Source organism: Lycium barbarum, chromosome 4 (assembly GCF_019175385.1).
Source record: "Lycium barbarum isolate Lr01 chromosome 4, ASM1917538v2, whole genome shotgun sequence".
NCBI classification, from domain to species: domain Eukaryota; kingdom Viridiplantae; phylum Streptophyta; class Magnoliopsida; order Solanales; family Solanaceae; genus Lycium; species Lycium barbarum.
The window spans coordinates 139225803-139238930 of NC_083340.1; the positions used below are offsets into that span (position 1 = coordinate 139225803).

The 13128-nt window shown below is 34.3% G+C and overlaps 1 protein-coding gene across 2 annotated transcripts; it reads right to left on the reverse strand.

The window, feature by feature from the left end:
• Positions 1–691: 691 nt before the first annotated feature.
• Positions 692–11119, reverse strand: LOC132636643 (aconitate hydratase, cytoplasmic). 2 transcript variants are annotated; one of them, XM_060353599.1, is made up of 20 exons: positions 10770–11119; positions 9451–9555; positions 8347–8507; positions 8171–8263; positions 7443–7628; positions 7129–7290; positions 6542–6686; positions 6300–6442; positions 6162–6218; positions 5917–5996; positions 5753–5828; positions 5440–5625; positions 5293–5360; positions 5077–5195; positions 4868–4989; positions 3849–3947; positions 3289–3768; positions 2807–2905; positions 2475–2717; positions 692–1190 (listed from the first exon to the last, which is right to left on the reverse strand). In XM_060353599.1, exons 1-20 carry the CDS (start codon positions 10981–10983, stop codon positions 1122–1124), a joined length of 2907 nt encoding a protein of 968 aa, XP_060209582.1. In that variant the 5' UTR covers positions 10984–11119; the 3' UTR covers positions 692–1121. The 2 variants fall into 2 exon arrangements, with proteins under 2 accessions (XP_060209582.1, XP_060209583.1); XM_060353600.1 differs by lacking the exon at positions 10770–11119 and adding an exon at positions 10558–10702.
• Positions 11120–13128: the final 2009 nt, after the last annotated feature.

The window sequence follows — 13128 nt, forward strand, 5'->3', positions numbered from 1 at the left end:
AAAGAAAAGCTCAAAGCCTATTTTGAGGCAGAGAACCAAAGAGATCTGAAAAGGAAAGACAAAAGAGGGTCCACAATAGCAAAATGTGGAAATCACATATGCACTCAAACAGAGACATGCTGATGTGGCGGAGCCTGAGCAAAAACATCAAAATTACTTTTGAATAAGCACACAGCACAAGCAGGCATGTTGCCGTCCCAGCTGTGTGCTTATTCCATCTTCTTAGATAGTGATAATGACTGTCATACCCAACGTACCTAAGTTTCTTTTCCCTTGGAAACATTAGAATTGGCAGGCCAAGAGATAATAGCATACGTCTAAATTCTAATATATGGTTGAAGACCAAAACATACTATTGATATTAAAACCCTTTGTAGCACAAGTACTATAGTTAAAGGATTTTAAGTAGGTTTTGAACTAAGCTGGCGTTTGTCGATAAATTTTATATTTGGACATGCATTTTACTTAGAAAAAATTTACAGTTTTGTAAAACAAATTCAAAAACTGATCAAATTCAATGGACAAAACAATATTTTCACATTTTTTCTTGAAAAACAGCTTCCAAAATCTATGGCCAAACGGGAGCTAAAGTAGTGGTCCACAACCTCTGTCAACAATGTGCATCCCTCAATGGTTTTGAGGATAACAATTATGAAGGTATGTGCATAATTGACATTTATGGTGATATCAATTGAGCGAAAAACATGGTCAGCAATTCATATAGCGGACCCCAACTTATTTGGCACAGCAACACAGTAATTGTTTTGCGTATAACATTAACATGTCAAATGGATGTGAAAATAACAGTTGTATCAATATAGGAAACGACCCTCTGTGTTCAGCTTCTGGGGGTCTTTAAGATTTCCAGACTAACCAAAAGAAATTTTATTGCCAAAAGAAGGTATACTGCTATTCATCACCAAAGGATTAGCTTGACAGTGCTTACTGAAGTAACAAAATAACCTCATAACCTCACCCAACAATGTCGTTAAAACTTCTATGATCCATTATTCCTGTCTCAAGTTTCACCAACGAGAAACACTTTTTTCCTTCCATTCTCCTTTTTCCACAACTAAGCAGCTGTCTGATAAAGGTAGCTACTAAAAGATCAATGCAGTGTTTCATTGCTGACTCAACTGTCGAATGACGTATGGGAGGATACCTCCATGGTTGAAATAAGCCAACTCGACCTGTAAAAGGAAATCAAACAGCCATAAGTTCGGGTTGGGAAAAGGGCTATTTACCCCAGCAATATAGAAAAATTATTACCCCATTCTTGCTCTTCCTATTCCATACCATAAAAAGACACCTTTGATTCATCGACATTGGCGCTAGAGGCTCTACCCCCACCCACCAGCCCTTTATGGAATTAGCGGACCAAGAGAAAAAATTCCCCGATATACAATGTTAAAAGACCTAATATATGGTGAAAGGATAACTGAACAAGAGATCTCTACTGTTTCCTTATTCAAATTGAATGTGTGTGAAATGCATGGAGTATATTAAGAACTATGTTGCTCATGTTGCTCAAGACTCTCCAAAAATGCCACTACACCCATGTCGAATCACGCAAAAATGCATTGCTTTTGAAGGATATCATTTCTGGAGAGTCCGAGCAACATATATTATAACATCTCTTTATCCGAAATATGTGTTCTTTAAGTCTATATAGCGGATGAAGAGATTTAGATTTTGTAATTCTTGAAGGATAATATATCTTTACCTTTTAAAAAAATTGTGACGAAACATTCTTATTCCATACTTTTTATATATCTTTTTACTTGCATCTCATTGTTCCAATGAACATCAATTGTAGATGAGGAAATTAATTTGTATATCAGCCAAACATGCACCCTAAACTACTGCTAAAGATCTTGTCGTTGTGTCCTGTAAAAAGAACATGTACCATTATACGGCACACGACAAACTTATAATAACTTGTAAACTTAACTTTGAAATACACAAGACCAAAAAAATACCAAAACTCCTCCCCACTTTTAATCTTCTACATTTTTATGTTCCAAAGGCGAGGGAAAGGCAAAGGAGAGGAATTCACTTTAAAATAAAAATAAAAATACTAGTGATTTACTTTTGGCTGTTTGGTATGGGTGGTCTGAGAAATAAAGACACGGGAGGAAGAATTATGGGAATGCATAAGACAAGTATCTCATGCCTGCATCATTTTATATACATACTACAGAATATATAACTTTACTCTTCATCATTGTGAGACACTTAAATGTACTTTATTACACCTTCTGACTATTTACACTGGGCTATCTGACAGTTGGCATTGACTTCTTTCATTAAATATTTATGGGGTTGAGAAAGCTTTTGGAGGATAGTATTAGCCCAGGCTTAATACGGGGAATAGCGCCTTCTCTCGAAAATAAATTAACATGTCAGCATCTTTCACACAATCAAACACCACGAGGAAAACAGATAACTAAAAAGCAATAGAAAGTGGAATATACCTCAGTGTCAAAGCGGACTACGCATGTGAAAGATTTTCCAGTGTCTGTTTGTACAGTAACATCTTGACCTGGGCGGATCTCGCTAATTTTGTCTGGGAGATCAATAGTATATCGCTCATGACCTGTCAATCCAAGTGTTTCTGCATCCTCACCAGCCTTGAAACATAGTGGCACAATTCCCATTCCTACCAAGTTGCTACGGTGAATCCTCTCAAAGCTTTTAGCAATTACAGCTTTAACTCCCTATCAAACAGCTTTTTTGATTAGAAAATCCAATAGGATAGAAACAGGAAGAAATCAACACAAATTCAAACAGAAGTGTTGAAACCCACCAACAACATGGGGCCCTTAGCAGCCCAATCTCGGGAGCTTCCACTTCCATATTCAGCTCCAGCTAAGATTATAGTGGCTTGCCCAGCAGACTTGTATTTCTGAAAGTATCATGCATTAAGAAATGTTAAACATATCATACAAATCTCTGAAGGATCAACTGTGTTGTTACGAATTTTGAAATGCATTATGGGGACTATCTTAATGTCAACAGAATCTGGAAAGGAATGGCAAAATAGAATGGGCTGTTCTCATTATTGGCCCGTCAGCTGAAATTAATTACAGGGACTAGCCAAAATATACAAAACATATACACTGATTATGTATATTATATGTCTACAGTCTACAGTATGAATATTATATGTATATTAATACTTAGTATACGAAACCTCTACAATTTCTGGCTATTTTGTAAATTAGATGACCGAAAGGCATTGGACTGTAATTATCTCAAAAATGTAAGCAAATGGAAAGAGTAAAGTACCATTGCAGCATCAAACACAGACAGTTTCTCTCCTGAGGGAATGTGAATTGTCTTTGGGCCAACTTCCCCATTTAACAGCTTATTTACAATTCGGATGTTGGCAAAAGTACCCCTAGCCATAATTTCATCATTACCACGACGGCTACCATATGAGTTGAAGTCCCTGCGATCAACCCCCCGCTCATTGAGGTACTTAGCAGCAGGGCTATCTTTATGGATGCTTCCAGCTGGCGAAATGTGATCCGTGGTAATACTATCACCAAAGTTCAGCAAGCAGTAAGCATCCTTCACTCCAGCAGGCCCCGGGGGATCCATAGTCATATCCTTGAAATATGGTGGCTCATGAATGTACGTAGAAGTAGGGTCCCATGAGTAGAGCTTGGCTTCTGGTACTGATAATTGATTCCACATATTGTTTCCCTTTGTAATAGCTTCATAGGTACTTTTGAACATGTCTGGCAATACACTTGATTGGACAGCCTAACAAGGAAAGATCTCATTTTCAGTTTACTCTTTTTTTTTCATCAGTTGTAGGTGTACAAGGTTAACTAACTAGATACCTCAGCAATTTCTTCAGTTGATGGCCAAATATCCCTGAAGTAGACATCCTTACCATCCTTTCCCACTCCAATTGGCTCTTTCTCAAAGTCTATATCAACCTGCAAGTCATTTATAGTTTTCAGTCAGTTTCTCAGCAGCATGGGCTGTATATGATGATTGATGACAGCATATGATACACCCATATGGTTTTTCGTAATCTTTTTAGAACCACAATGAAATCATGCGTGCAAGTAGGGGTGTCAAATGGGTTGGGCTGAATTTGGGCTGTTCAAAATGGGTTGAGTTAATAAAAGGGCTAAAAAGCGGGTCATAACCTAACCCACCTAATTCTTACTAAGTTTAAATTTCTTTCTTTGTTCTGTTATAATTTTTTTAGTCTATTTTTTTCTTTATTATCGCTATATATAACATATCAAATAAAGAAAATGACTTTTGAAAATATTTTGACAAGATTTCTCATGGGTCATATCACCCCAATATTTTTATGGGTTGAAATGAGCTGAGCTAATGTTAAAAGTACATTCTTTTTATACTTTAACATTACCAGTTTCAAAAAAAGAGGGTTCTAATGTGTAACTACCAAAGTTGTTCACCTTCAAGGCTTTGACTAATCAATATTCCTATTTTGTAACAACCTGGTTACGTAAGTAGTTGCGCCTAACACAAGTTTCCAATGATACCTCATTCACTTTATATATCCACTACTTCGACAGCTTTTCTCAAATGTGTTTAACTTTGCCTTTGAGCAGTTTTAACATTACTACAGACATCTAACTATGAAAGTCTACTCCGGTATTTATCATAATTAAGATGCATCACGGTGATATAAGCTCCCATTCCAAACTCAGCATATCCAATCTGACTCTTATTCTGAGTCGACAATTCCGATTATCATAGATTTACATCTTATTTGTTCATTAGAAGTATGTTTCTACTACATGTTTACCACTATAAAGCATAGAATATATAGCAGAAGCGAAGTCCAGGATAAGCAATAAAACTCTGTGCATTTACTTACAGTGCCAGCAAGAGCATAGGCAACCACTAAAGGAGGTGAAGCAAGGTAGTTTGCTCTCGTCAAGGGATGAACACGTCCCTCAAAGTTCCGATTTCCAGAGAGTACAGCAGCAGCAACAATGTCTACACACACAACAATAAGTCAAACAATCACCTAAAAGACAGACTAGATAATGCTATTGCTAAATACAAGTGATCATAAGGAGTTACCATTTTCTGTTATAGCAGAAGAGACTGATTCATCTAAATCCCCAGAATTCCCAATACAAGTTGTGCAGCCATATCCAACAATATTGAAACCTTGCTGATTTAAGTACGTCTGCAGCCCACTGTTTCACAACAAATACCACATTTCCACATATAGTGAATCAGTATACACAAGGATGGGATAAGTAGAAACTTCCTCTGAGAAACTACGAAGAATACCTCTGAAGTAAATATTTTGTAACTACGCCGGAGCCAGGAGCAAGACTTGTTTTAACCCATGGCTTAACCTGGATATCAACAAGGAAAGATATTAGCAAATTACGAAGAAGCAGTTGATGAAAAACAAGTATATAGACCAGAACTGACATGTAGACCCAGGTCACAAGCCTTTTTTGCAACAAGGGCTGCTCCTAGCATAACACTGGGGTTTGATGTATTAGTGCAACTTGTGATAGCAGCAATAACAACACTTCCATGCTTGAGCTCTGCATCTTGTCCGTGGAAAGAAAATTTTACCACTTTTTCCTGCACATCTTTTGGCACAGCAAATCCCTACAGTGAATAGAGCCAGTCAAATTAGCATTTCCAAAACTCAAAGGTTGACCTTGGTAATTCAGTAGTATGTTCATATGTCATGAGGAGATTCAAAGGTATAAAGTAGAAAAGAGTACTTGCTCACCTTGAATCCAACCTTGTTATCAAGGCAAGAGTGCCAATCAGACTTCATCTCTTTCAAAGGCACACGGTCATGAGGTCTATCAAGGAAAATAAAAATATATATTACAAAGTTGTTACAATGTTTCTCAAATTCAATAGATTGTCTACCAAAGACATGAAACATACCTTTTTGGCCCTGACACACATGGCTCGACGTCGGCAAGGTCTAGGGACAAGCAAGCAGAGTAAACTTTCTCATGTTGAGGCTGAAATTAGGAGTATGAAAAGTTTTTTAGAATACTGTAAAGAAGAAAAAAAAAAAGACACAACCTTATAGATTGGTTCATTTATGTTTTCATTTATTCCATCAAGAGAGATTCTCATACTTAAATAAAAGACATTCACAGCTGGGGGTAGCAAGGAAGACTAACCTCATTATAGTCGACAAACATATTATTTGCGCGCAAATATGCTTCAACCATTGCCACCTAAAATTTTAGGAGTTAGAAAATATAAAAGCAATTTATATCTTATCTTCATGTGCAATGCACACGTGTCTAAACACTTACTGTTTCGTCACTTCTCCCTGTTAATTTCAGATACTGCAAGGTAACATGATCTACAGGGAAGAAACCCATTGTAGCACCATATTCAGGAGACATGTTTGCAATGGTGGCCCGGTCAGCCAATGATAGTTCAGCCATTCCATCACCTAAAGAAAAATAAACAAACAGTCAAGTCTTTCTCTGGTGAACCTATGTACTATTTTGGACTTGTTAGTAAGTAATTTGTCTAGTTTCCCCATATTTACCATAGAATTCAACAAACTTTCCAACAACACCATGCTTCCTCAGCATCTGAGTGACTGTCAAGACCAAGTCAGTGGCAGTTACACCATTGCGCAATTTCCCAGATAACTTGAACCCAACAACTCCAGGCAAGACCATGCTCATTGGCTGTAGGCATCCAGAAAGTAGCATTGGAAAGAAAGACCATTGAAAGTTCAGCATATATATATCAGATGTTTACATAGATGAAAACGTAGAATTGTCATGTTGAGATGAATTGAGCTATTCAAGTGAAGCTGACTATGTCCAATTCGATGTAAAATTCTAAGTGACCTCACTTGCCACTTTTACAAAGAAAGATAAAATGTCGAAAAATCAAGTATCTGTGTGTATCATGAAAGATAAATTTCAGATTCAGGAATGTAGAAATTTTACAATAGACCAATATAAAGGATTTAGATTTGGATCAAGGAGTACAGTGAAAATCTGTTAATTGAAAGAAGTAATATGAGGTCTGTTGATAAGGCAAGAGACACGAAAAGGTACAGAAGACTATTCCATGTTTCAGCATGATACACAATCTTTCCTTATGGCATTCATGGGTTCATACCTGACCAAGCATTGTAGCTTCTGCTTCAATACCTCCAACACCCCAGCCAGCAACTCCAAGCCCATCGATCATAGTGGTGTGGGAATCTGTTCCGACAACACTATCAGGATAGAGCAAACCTTCCCTGTTAAAGACGACTCTTCCGAGGTATTCAAGATTCACCTAATAAGATTATGGTGCCAAAAGCTATTATCAGTTCCGGAATGTCATGTTCTTTAGGGATAGTAAATCCAGGAATATCAATGCATTGACTCTACAGAAGACAAACACAACATTAAGTACAACTGGCCCCTTTCAATTTTCAGGTATAATACCTGATGCACAATACCAGAACCTGGTGGAACAACAAGCATGTTGCGAAAAGCATTAGAACCCCACTTAAGAAAGGCGAATCTCTCCTTGTTCCTCTGGAATTCAAGTTCCATATTAGCTTGGACTGCATTTTCTGACCTTGCCACGTCAACTTGAACTGAATGATCAATTACTAGATCTACCGGCACCTGAAAATATACCCAATGAAAAAAGAATAAGATACATTACCATGAAGTGGAAAAATCTATCCAAAGACCAACAGAAGAACTAATGATGAATCTTCATGATACAGAAAACCAACAGAAGAACTGTAACAATGACCTCAAAAAAAAAAAAAAAATTATAAGTATATACCAATATCCTCAAACTTATAATAATTAGTGATTACTAAGTCCTTGATACATAAGAAGAAAGCATTTCAATAATTGTATATCCAAATTCAATTTCAAAAAATAATTATATATCCAAATTATTGAAAAACTTGTTCTGGAAAAAGATCAACTTTTTGCACCAACTCTTAAATAAACACCAAGAAAACTAATTTTTTTTTCTTGGTGTTGGTTGAAAAACAGCTATTCCAAAAAATTGAACAAAATATTGATTGAAACTCCTCTTCAAGAATTTGAAAGAAATGCCACCTTAGTTGTTTCAACATTTACCAGTAAAGGTGACTAGCCACACTGTTTAAGAAACTTTGCTAACATCAGCTATACTTAAAAGAAATGAATACCAATGGATTAATCTTGTCAGCATCGCTGCCAAGCTTGTTCATGGCATCGCGCATGCAAGCAAGGTCTACAACAGCTGGTACACCAGTAAAATCCTGCCAAAAACAGTTAAGATGGAAGCTGTTACATCTTGAATTCCATTTTTTTTTTCTTTTTTTATTTTAGAGACATGACATACTTGCAGCAAGACTCGGGCTGGCTTAAAAGGTATCTCCGCTAGCTTCGGTGAAGTATTTTCCCAGTCAATGATCTTCTCAACATCTTCCTTTGTGACTTGAAAGTTGTCACAATTACGGATTGCTGATTCAAGAAGAATTCTAATAGAATATGGCAGCTTGTCTGTTACAAAAACGAAACCAAGAAAAAGTCAGTAAACTGGAATATATAGACTTACTGAGATGACACAAGAATGTGAGATCAAGCAATTCAATAAAGCAAAATTCAAAAGTCCGCTAAATTCAACCTGAAAAAGAAAATAAGAAATGGGGAAAAAGAGGACTTGGAAAGGGCCTAACTACCAAGCCTAGACAACGATGTGTTGAAGGAATTAACCATAATTCTCGAATAAGAAATACAATACTCTAGTCATCAAATAAAATACAACAGGTGAAAAAGATACATATAAACAAATTCAATCATTTATAGCCTGTTTGGCTAAGCTTTCAAAATCTGGTTACTATGAAAAGTGCTTTTTCTCACAAGTGTTTATTGAAAAAGTACTTTTGGATAGTAGCAGCTTGTGTTTAACTAATCAATTCGAAAAGCACTTTTGCCAACATTAGAGCAGTACTTTGTGCTTGGCCAATGTTCCAAAAGTGCTTTTGGGGAAAAGCTACCTTCTTTTAGCTTCTGTTACTGCTCAAAAACACTTATTTTTTCTCAAGCTTGCTCAAACACCTCAAATTTCTAAAATAAGCACTGCTGACCTCCCAGAAGCTTGGTCAAACAGGATATATTGAGAGACACAACAATGTGAGATCAAATCACCTCAATAATGCAAAATTCAAAAGTCACTAATTTAACCTGAAAAGGAAAATAAGAAAAGGGGAAAAAAGAGGATTTTGGAGGGGCCTAAATACCAAGCCTAGACAACTATATGTTGAAGGAATTAACCATAATTCTCCAATAAGAAATACAATACTCTATTCATCAAATAAAATGCAACAGGTGACAAGATACCGATCGACAAATTCAAGCAACAAAGCAGGTAATTTGTTCACATCACAGAATAAAAGAAAGTAGTTTATTATATATAAGAAATATCAGGGTCGGATGAAATTACCAATTCGCGGATCATTCAGTGCAGGAAGGCTATAGTACTTTCCAAATTCACCACCTCCAGGCTTGGGAAGACTAGTGAGGATTCCATTGAATGGGTTCTCTGAAGCTGAATCCATTAACAAACAGTATCAGATTCTTTATTTTCTTGTCTAACAAGTTAATCAGTGACACCAACTCTTTAAAGTTATCAAAAACATTATTAAACAAATATCCAGTAGAAAATACAAACGTCAAAAGAATAAATATTTTAGGTCAACTTCAACATCTATCATTCAAATGTCCACCTACCTTAGTCTCATTGAAAAGTATTTAAAATTTAAAAAAAAATAAAAAATTATTTGGTCCACTTTTTCTTTTCTATTTTCTAATAAAAACCAAAAAGTAATTTAATTATTTCTAGCTTGTGGTGGACATTCTTTAAATCCAAGATTTTTACACCATATTCATTTAAACATCAAAATGACTTCATATTCACAAATCCAAACAATCCAATGAAAGTGTTTCTTTTTTTTTTTTTTTGAACAAGTTCAACATCTGTTATTCAAATGTCCACCCACCTTAGTCTCATTGAAAAGTATTTGAAAGTTTAAAAATAAAATTCGTCACTTTTTCTCTATTTAAATTTTTAAAAAAAGCCAAAAGATTTGATTATTTCTAGCTTTTGGTGGATCCATAATTCAATTCTATAAATCTTAACAGGCATGCCATATATTCCAAATATTTTTTCACTTTATTTGGAATTTATGCCGTTGGAATCCTTTTTAAAAGAATATTTGGAATTACTTTCATGCTCGAATGTACTTAAACACAACTTTAAAAAGTGAAAAGTGAGTTGGAAAACAGGTTATATATTGTTTTCCAAATTTGAAATACAACTTCAAGTTGGATTTAGAATTTTTACTCGGGAAAAAAGTGAATAATTTTGATGGCCAAAAGATTGTTACACCACACTTTTCTACATCTTTAACAACAATATTATCATGAAGATCCATCCATTCTATAAACCTAAACATCAAATTACTTCATATTCATAAATCACAACAATCCAATGATTTTTTTTTTCCTTTTTACAACCATAACAAGAAAGAATGTATAGTTGACAGCAAACCCAATGAAACTCTTTCTACGACGTTAATTATTAGTTGAGTGACCATCTGAAAAATCAAACTCTGTTAACAAATCATTTATGAATTGGAACAACAAAAATATGTGTTATTGCAGCAAATCTAATGAAACATTTTTTTTTTTTTTTTTTTTTTTTTACAAATCTGATCTAATGAAAGTTAAGGGCGAGGGAGGAGTGTGAAATGACGGAAATACCCATGGTAGAGAGTTTTCGATTGAGAAGAGGTGTTACACTTGTTCTGATCTGAGATTTCCAATTAACACCGTGGCTCCACGTCAGCGATCGGAAAGAAGACTGACGTATACGTAAACGAGTGGACCCACTGGGGCGATAAGAGGATGAAGAAAGAGTTTTAGTAACTGAAGAGAAATATGTTGGCTTGTTGACAACACAAGAAGAAATGAGCATCACTCTTTGTAGCTCTATATATATATATATATAACTGCTAAATTGATATACTCTATGTAGTGGGTATGTGATATTTTTAATTGTGTAGATCAAAATTTCAAACAATAATGACGGGTTTGGTAGGTGGGTGTATATTTGATGGAACGATGTTTTTTTTTTTTTTTTTTGCGGGGGTACGGGGGGAGGGGCGTAGGGGTAGGGCGTGTGGAGGCGGCTTACTGTGAAAAAAATGGTAAGAAAGTGAAGATGATGCTATGATTTGAGGGGGGAAAAGGATATACTGGGATTTAATGCTTTAGAATTTAGATGATTCAAAGGGTAATTTAACAACTTTGGAATTTTGTGATGTTAAGTAAGTGGATGGGAAGAGATGCTTCTAAAACAAAATTAAGGGGTAGAATATTTAGTGATTTAAAATTATAAAGTCATGATAAAAAAAAAATGTACTGATTTTTTCAAGTATATTATTCATAATCTTTACAAGATTATTGAGTAGTATCAAATTCAATTGAATCCACCATAGTAACATTTGGCTAGTAAAATAAAATCAGCTTATCGTTTGAAAAGTATTTTGGTCAGAAGCAATTTGTATTTAACTAATCAGTACGCGTTTGGACATGTAGATGACCAAATCATCCAAAAAAGGTATGATTTGAGATTTTCAAATCATGATTTTAAAATTTTTAAATGTAAAACTTGATCCATAAGCTTATATTTTGTAAAAAAAGATCCATAAAATGTTTAAATCTAACAATGTTGGTTCATCTTCTCGGTCATCTGATCGGGAAATGCATGCTCGGCGTGAAGAGATTGTTCGTAACATGTGAAAGAATTACATTAAAAAGTAGTTATATTAATATTTATGTTAAATTTTCCTTTTATTGAACTAACATTTGATTAATTGATCTTGTATTTCTTATAAAGGTCTTCTAGTAGTGTATTAATTTTGTTATGAACTATGACTTGCTCATTTGGTAAGATTGTATAAGAATTGAGAAAGTTTTTATGGTTCTCACAACTTGCGGGGTTTTTATGTCTATAAGAAAAAATACAACTTAAGAAATTCAAATTTCATGTCCAAACATGATTTCATCTCATGATTTCAAATCATGTCCAAACGACTCCTAAAAATAGGACAGTTCGGTACACAAAGTATTTCGTGCTAGTATGGTCCCTGGGGAAAGGTTGTAGTATCACAAGGGAATTTCAAAAATACTTTAAGCAACAATTATTGTTTGGCCAAACTTTTAAAAGATGCCTCTAAATGTTTTTTTTTTAATTTCCAAAAAATTACTTTTGGAAAGATTATACTGTTTTCAGCTTCTCAAAAACAGTTTTAACTTTCTACTTTAAAAGCACTTTTTTTCTCCTAAAAATTTGGCCGAACACCTCAACTTTAAAACAAAAACACTTATTTTTAGAAAAGAAAAGTATTTGGACTTGCACTTATAATTAGAAAAAGTACCATTGCACTTATTTATATTTACTAAATACTATTTATCAAGAAAATGGTTTTCGATTTAGTATAAGTATATATATATCTTTCAATTAGAGATATAATTCGAAACAAATGTATATTAAAGTCTATCTATATATGCCTATAATGTGAAGAATGATTTTAGAAAAATTATGATCCAAATCTTATTTATGTTGTGATACAAAGGTCATGAAAAGGGACATTTTTACTAACTTGAATATATATATATATATATATATATATATATATATATATATATTTTAATGTTTTTCTACTATAAATATATTAATAAAAACAAAGATAGTTAAGCGTATATATATAAGCCGATAATATGGACAATGATTTTAGAGAAAATATGATTCGAGTTTTATTTAGGTTGTGAGTTGTGACACAAAGGGACATGAAAATAGATATTTTAACTAATTTGAATTTATTAAACTTTTTGACAATATAAAGTGATTTTTATTGCTATTATCTATCGTCTTAGAGTAGACAAGTCAGTCATAAATCATCGTAATAAAACAGTTAGGCAAAATGAATACGTGACGATTCATTATCATCTATCGATAGTTTGAGTAATAGGCTAATTTCAAACTCTAGCCATTTGAAACTGATCGTTACTTTATTCATAAAATATTTTAGCTTCTAAAAGAAGAATAAAAATAAAA

Coding starts and splice junctions, on each gene's coding strand:
- LOC132636643 (XM_060353599.1), bottom strand. CDS start 10,983: ATGCTCATTTCTTCTTGTGTTGTCAACAAGCCAACATATTTCTCTTCA. Junction 6,687..7,128: donor AAGCTACAATGCTTGGTCAG/GTATGAACCCAT, acceptor GGATGCCTACAG/CCAATGAGCATGGTCTTGCC. Junction 2,718..2,806: donor CTAAGGGCCCCATGTTGTTG/GTGGGTTTCAAC, acceptor GCTGTTTGATAG/GGAGTTAAAGCTGTAATTGC.